Here is a 7,168-nt window from a genome sequence, read left to right on the forward strand (position 1 = left end):
AGACACAAAATTGGAGCACAAGACAAACGTCTCAACAAGCAGTGACCAATGACCGATGATTGGGCACCTCCTGGATTCCCATCGGCTTCTATTGTAAGTGGCCAGTGCCCTGTCTGTGTCAGAAAACGGCATTGCCTCCATGTTCAATATGGGCAAGATGGTGGGAAAAGTAGTATGTAAGCATAATAAACAATTATGTTTTTAAAGAGTGCGTTTCGTTTAGTTGGTAGCCCTTAGCGCACAATAGAATGAAACAAGTTTGGGTGATCTCTGCGACGTGGTGTCCATATTTTACATGAAAGCCTAGGTCTTTTCTGTAACACGTAGAGACGGGGTGCTGGCCAGTGTGCTGGGAAACTGCTTGGCCACCACGCACAATCTACGCTGTTATACTTTGCCGGTGGCAAATCATAGCGCAGAAGCACAGGTACAAATGTTTAATCAATGGGACGGCATGCTGTCTACCGTTTGTCATGATGTCAAACTAACAAGCACGAACAGCGACAATTGTGTACATTGTTGGTCCGTAGTTTATTTCGCGCCGGTTGCTTCACGTATTAAAATAAATATTTCTTTTTAATACAAACGATGAAAACTGTGCGCGCACACAGGGCGCGACATTTGCGACGTTTGAATTTTGCACTATTTCCCGCGCGCTCCGTACGTGCCCGGCCGGCGCACTGCGTTACCGCGATAAAGAAAATAGTTCCTCAAGGAAGCTAAGCAGAAAACTTTCATACTCCTGCAAACCACATAAATTGTTAAGAAATACCTTTATATTACAAGATTTGTTAATAAATACTGCAATTCATGTCTATGAAAGCGTGGATTTGTATGCGCATTTTTGTGTGAATGCGCGCTTGCGCTGTTGACTCTTTGGCGCATTCCAGAACTTTGTGCGTGCGGCGGTATGTGCGCGGGTTGCGTGATGAGTTTGCTGCGTTTTCTGTGCCCTTTGCCTCGCTGTGACATCTTTGGTATATTTCAACCTGTTGCTCGCTCTTTATGGGCTACACGTTGCCTCGAAGATCACCATGATCGCCTCCGACTCAGCCAAATCGAAGGTGAGTGAGTGTTTCGAATTCCACTTGCTCGTTCATTGCGACGCTTTCAGCAAAATGGCGTACAGAGCCCGTGCGTGTCTTCCACGCGCTTCTGTGCTCGTTTTCATTACTAGTACTATCCTTCCGTTGCGAGAATTGGTTGTGCAGCACTAGATTTGTTATATTGAGCATGAAGTTTTGTCGTGATTTAACTTCACAGCGCGCTTGCGGCGACGTAAAGCAGCTATGTGGAGCCAGCTAAAACAGGGCATGTTGTGCGCGCCACGATTTTTGGTACGGTGTTCCAGCACCGATTGAAATTAGCCTTATTAATGAGCGCTCGGTGCTCTGCCGTTTTGGTGAGCAGCTGTGTGGAGCCAGCTAAAACAGGGCATGTTGTGCGCGGCACGATTTTTGGTACGGTGTTCCAGCACCGATTGAAATTAGCCTTATTAATGAGCGCTCGTGGGGGCTCTGCCGTTTTGGTGGGCAGCTATGTGGAGCCAGCTGAAACAGGGCATGTTGTGTGCGCCACGTTTTTTTGGTACGGTGTTCCAGCACCGATTGAAATTAGCCTTATTAATGAGCGCTCGTGCTTTGCCGTTTTGGTGGAAACAATGCGACGTGAAATAATCCCAACTGTACTGTAATCAAGTATATTTCGTTCGCGCAACGCCGTCCATTGACGTGCATCTACTACATGGCGTGTCGGGATCGGCGAAAATATGCGCGGGGCGTTTTGCCGTTCGAATGTATTCTGCTGCGCTGTTCGCTTCAGGATCGAGTGCCCAGAGTCCGCTGACACGCCGTGCGGTAGACACGCGCTGTGGCGCGATAATAATAAAGAATTGCAAGGGCGTATATGTGATTCTATGTGATAGGTGAGATAAAAAAGGGCTGATGGCAGCGAATGCTGTGAAATCATCAGGTTATGTGTGGTTTGTTTTCCGCCGGTAGGCGCGCGGTGAACTTTTTTTTTTAGCCATTATCTCCCTTCGACGCCATCGAGTACTTCGCGCTAACGCCTTCGCGTAGGCGCTCTATATTCACGGAAAAGGCAGATTCTGTGGGATTCTATGTTCTGCTTTAGAGGGATGAAACATTCAAAATAACGTCATCGTGTGAAGTTTCAGCCTTTGGCCCTTCAGTAACTCATTGATTTAACTAAGTTCGAAAATCAGTAAAGGAACGAGATGCTTGGGCATATTTGCCGTGTCGTCCCACTGTGCTTCCAGTGGCATGTAGGCGTTATCGACAAATGTCAAAAATTAGCAAGGCTTTTTATGAGATAGAAGTAGACAGCTATGTCAGTAAGTTATTTTTGCTTTGAATTCACACTCTAAAGAGGAGAGAGAGTGAAAGGGGAGCGTATCCTTGTGGACTAAATGACGCTTTGACATAAGCTTGGAACAATGGTTTGTTGGTGGAGCAGTTCTGTGGAATGCTTAGAGAGTAAGCAAACTGCAGTAGCAGCAGTTAGACGGGGAGTAAAAAAATGCAACACTGGTTTTATATGAACGAGCTACCTTTAAGATGTGGCCACAACAGTTCAGTAGATGATCAAAATAATTTTAAAATTTTGGAGAGAAATTAAAAATAATTTATTTGCCCACCTCACACTGCCAGTGGCAAGAGCAGCCATGCTTTAATGTTTTCAATCAGTCATTTATATCCATCCATTTATGTCGGCCTAATCGTCCATGTAGATGTTTTGATTGTTGCTTTTGAGTTATCGTGGCATCACATTTTAATACTGACATCTGTTTTCAGAATCAAAATGAGCCTGGAGACGCCACAGCCGGAATGCGAAAGGTGAATTCTTTGGCCATTCATCGTCTAGCGTCACCATGATCAAATGCACTGTTGCCAGGAGAATGTATTGCCGGGAGGTATTCTCCTTAAGATTTAGTAAAACTGGTAGCATTAAGTGCCTCCTTTGCGATTTTGCATAGCCTTTGATTTGCGAGTCGATTAATTTATTTAATGAGGTGGGCAGTTGGCACACCCTGCCTTTGTGTCTTATGTACACATTCAGCTGAGTAGGTCTGAGACACAGCAAGCGAATCTGATGTGTAGTGGTAATCGCATTAACGTCGACAGTTATCTTACTGTTTGAGCTGCTACTGCTGCTTGCCAACACAAGCAGCAGTTGCCCAAGATGGCGTGAAAGAGGTTCATTGAAGAGTGGCACATACTCTGAGTCACACACTCAGAGATCCAAGCAGGTCCATCAGATGGTTATTAACCCACTTCCCTCAACATAGCAGCCCTACCCATTCGGCCATTGACCACCTAGTGACACAAATTGGCTGGAAAATACTTAGAGGCAGACGCCCGAAAGTATGTGAAGTATCCTAAAAATGCTACTTGCATCAAAGTTTTTGATGCTTTGGTTTACTTACTATTTTATTTTGTACTGGGTGAATCCTTGTTTTTCTGAAGCACATGGCATCCTAACAGGATAACAAGCTATGACATTAGTTTTAGTTGTTTTTATTAGTGACATTAGTTGACATTTTAGGTCTGGAGCAGGCAGTATTTCTGTGATTTATTTGGAGTGTGGCTGTTGTGTAAATGTGCTTAAAATCCTTAAACTACCTCACTAATATTTACCTAAATGTGCCGTTTCACATAGGTTGGAGAAGTGCTCATTCAGATGATCCTGGCACAGATTGCCATGGTGGACCAGGCAAGTGTGCAACGGCCTTGATTCACCATGTGTTCACAGAGAAGAACCTCATGGGCCACTCACTTCTCGAAAACACCACCACCAATAGGCAAAAAGAGGCTCTTGGCCTTATCAGGGTCAACGCTGTTATAGGCAAGTACCATACATACTTTTTCCCATTGCATTTTTGCATTCACATTTTGTACTTGGAATTACCAGCTTGCTATTAGCACAACAAATGATTTTCAAGTAGCCTGTGTCTGCAACTACGTGCTACAATAGCCTACTATTTGGAATGAATGTTCATTTGATCTCAAGTCTCTAACGCCTCCCTACTAAAGTGCTAAATTTTAAAAGCAGCCTTAACTGCCAGAAGTGATTGGTGGCTACAACTGACAAAGTTAGGTGTATTTGCACATTAGTTGCTCTACTTGACTGTCCATGCAATGAACAGTTGCAATGAAGCAACTACCAATCTGTGAAGCATGCTACCAATCTGGTGGTATATCGGGTGTGCTTAAGTAGCCTGAAAGTGTTGTTATAATATAGGAATTGTGGAGAAGCTATGCTCAAGTGCAGTTACTGCTCAACTCGAGGGACAGCACTTCCACCAAATTTCAGCAATCAAAATGGCCCTCCAGATTCTGTAACACAAAACATAGTGGTTTCACCTATTTCGACAGACCACATTGAATTAAAGTTGCTCCAGTCTCGAAGGAGGTCCATGTGGTGGCAGACAGTAGCCTTTTAGCAGAGGGAGCTTAAGTTATGGGGCATAATTGTTTGGTTGTTTCGATCAAAGCAACAATAAGAAGAGTTGCCAACTTCGTTGTCAACATTGCTATGTTTAGCAATGTCCATTCTATGCACTCAACCTATTAAGATCCAATTTATCACATTGTATTCTAGGATGTGGAAAAAACAAGGGTATTTATTTGACTTTTCCTCACGTTCCCATAAAATGATCAGTACTCAATAGGCCCTTGGCAGCTACTATATAAAGCTTCTTACAGAACATGAGGCATATCCACAGCTCCCACTCTGAAATTGTTGGAAATGTCTCCTGCTTTCTTACTTCAAGGACGCACTTGCCTGTTTTCAGCGTTATTATAAACCAGTGCTCAAGTACTATGGGTTTAGATTTATCAAAGATTGAATGAGCTTTGTAGGTGTTCATGTTTAACCCTTTGAGGATCACATATTTTCTGGAAATACGTCCCCCAATTTAAGCGTTATATTTTTATTCTGGATTGTTCTTCAGAGTGACCTTTCAAGAAAAAAAAGGGTAAATAATTTTTTAGGTCACAAAGTGACAAAGGTTTCTTAGTGTCCGCTGTTTTACACCATGTTTATTGTAGCATGCAGGGCAAACTAGCATAATCACATTTTTTAAATGTAATGACACTCACAAAACATTAAACTAGGTGAATACTCCCAAACTACTTCAGTGATGGGCACCATAGGGTAAAGAGAAATATCAGTTTTAGAAGAAGCCAAGGGGCAACAGCACAATCAGGATTTTTGTAGAAGTCGCAGAAGGTTACAGAATCTGTAATGTGATGCTTGGGGACACTTCATTCTTAAAAGGTATGCTTATTTATATGTTCTTTCGCCGCCTCATATTTATCGTCATGACCACACGATTTGTTTCCGCCACTCTACATGCATGGCAGTGACCCTCAAAGGATTAGCAGAGCCAGTCTACTTGCATATTTCTCTTGTAAGACTGAGCATTTGTTCGTATTTCTTCTTCGCATTTATTTGTGTTAGTGTAACCAGGTTGGCGTGCAACTGCAGTAAATCCTCGTTATAAGCAGTATTTTCTTTTAAGTAGAGAGGCATAAGAATGGCCATCATAATGCGAGAAGTGCACTCCAGTATCATATGAGCTCGTAAAACAAATTCAGATATACCATACTCAATTCTGGCCGCATAACCGTATTTGGAGCAACTCCTGCAAGGAAAAGTGCAATAAACTGCTGCACATTTTGATTATGATTGTTGAGAGAACTAATTTTAGTTGCCAGTAGTCTACCTTTAAGTTTTTTCACCAACAGTATGGTCTTTCTTCCACCATTTTGTTCCTAAGCAAGCAACGTTCACATTTTTCACACCAAGGATATTGATGAAGTTATTCTGCGACAGTGGGCTTTTCCTGTTTGCCTTCTGCATATTGTACTAAGTGGAGTCCTCCGGCGCCACTCCACTTTGAAAGCTGGTCATTCTGCAGAATTGAACTCGTGAAAACTTTGAATAAACAAAACAAATGAAAGTTTCATTATAACAGGGCATACTGCATGTCGCACTTTTGCATGTGGAACATTGATCTTAAACCTCATGCTGTTTTCCATTTTTTACAGGCTTTACCTGTCACAAGTTTCCTGGGACAAACATGGCCCACATTAAGAACACACTGGCCTCACTTCTCGCAAGGGACCTGAAGTGTCCAGAAGAGCTCAAGTCTGTGGACAGTTCAAGTGCTGTGCACTTGCAGCCCTCAACATTTTTTATTATTATGATGTTTCTAGTCACCTGAAAAGCCCAGGTTGGATGGTTCAGACACAAGTACTGTGTTGTGATTAATAATTAATTGCACAAGTGTTGCGCTTTGTATTTTAGTACATTTTACGTAAATTTTTAATATATTTCTACAAAAGATAGTGTTTCTTGACTATTTTATTTCATAGGTATCTCGGGTCCTTTCATGCCAACACTGTTCCATGACGGCACACCATTTCAAGTTTGTTTGATAAAGTAAAAGTAGGCGCAGTGAGAAATTTTACAGAAAATTAAGTTTCATACATACACCTGAAAGTGGAATCTGTGCTATTGTCAGAGTGGTTCTGTTTAAGAAAAACTACATATTAACATATGATTGTAGTAATGGTTTATTTTGCTATTTCAAAACAGTAAGAATTAATAGGTAAAAGTTTGCTTAAATTCAGAGTGCAACAACAGTTCTCGGCAAGGCAGCGATGTGCTTTCTTTCATGTACGCATGAAATCTGATTTCTTGCAAATTCTTTCATTCTAACTTGTTTTGCAGCACTCAAAAATTAAAACAAATTTCCTCATGCCAGTTCCATTTAAGTCTTCCAGCAGGTAACTAATGGCCACTGTCTATCAGATACAAACCTTAAGTAGTAAAAGTGAATAAATCGCTTGGTATGTAATGACCTGCCCAGGAACCTAGTAATGATGGCAGAAAATGCAACTGGATCGTGCAACAAGCAATACAGCACAATAAACTGCTGCCATGGCACAACTTATTGTAATTACCATGTCGTTTCAGAGGTAGATAACATTTATTGAAATGGGCACACATAATTTAACCAATAAGTAAGAGTCTCAGTGGGCTCATGCAAATAGTGCCATGATTATTAAGTTACTGGTTACCAAATAGAGAAAGCAAGTACTTTTTAAATGTTTTTTACTGTAATGCTTATATATTATTTTTG

General features: G+C 41.8%; 1 protein-coding gene across 3 annotated transcripts; it reads left to right on the top strand.

Moving 5' to 3' along the window:
• The first annotated feature begins 905 nt into the window (after positions 1-905).
• Positions 906-7,161, top strand: LOC125942228 (uncharacterized). Of its 3 annotated transcripts, none has more exons than XR_007464920.1 (3): positions 906-1,064; positions 2,814-2,855; positions 3,679-3,863. XR_007464920.1 is itself a non-coding variant. In XM_049660391.1 (3 exons), the coding sequence occupies exons 1-3, from the start codon at positions 911-913 to the stop codon at positions 6,245-6,247; spliced, it is 516 nt and encodes a 171-aa protein (XP_049516348.1). In that variant the 5' UTR covers positions 906-910; the 3' UTR covers positions 6,248-7,161. The 3 variants fall into 3 exon arrangements, 2 of the variants coding, with proteins under 2 accessions (XP_049516348.1, XP_049516349.1); XM_049660391.1 differs by lacking the exon at positions 2,814-2,855 and adding an exon at positions 6,072-7,161 and having other exon boundaries at positions 3,679-3,864; XM_049660392.1 differs by lacking the exon at positions 906-1,064 and adding an exon at positions 6,072-7,161 and having other exon boundaries at positions 2,382-2,932; positions 3,679-3,864.
• The last annotated feature ends 7 nt before the right edge of the window (positions 7,162-7,168 follow it).

Source organism: Dermacentor silvarum, chromosome 1 (genome assembly GCF_013339745.2).
Source record: "Dermacentor silvarum isolate Dsil-2018 chromosome 1, BIME_Dsil_1.4, whole genome shotgun sequence".
Classification (NCBI taxonomy): domain Eukaryota; kingdom Metazoa; phylum Arthropoda; class Arachnida; order Ixodida; family Ixodidae; genus Dermacentor; species Dermacentor silvarum.

Bases quoted from the DNA above. Each gene is read 5' to 3' on its own strand.
- LOC125942228 (XM_049660391.1), top strand. From the start codon at position 911: ATGTGCGCGGGTTGCGTGATGAGTTTGCTGCGTTTTCTGTGCCCTTTG. The intron at 1,065-3,678 runs GTGAGTGAGTGT...CGTTTCACATAG, and splicing joins CCGACTCAGCCAAATCGAAG to GTTGGAGAAGTGCTCATTCA. The intron at 3,865-6,071 runs GCAAGTACCATA...CATTTTTTACAG, and splicing joins CAGGGTCAACGCTGTTATAG to GCTTTACCTGTCACAAGTTT.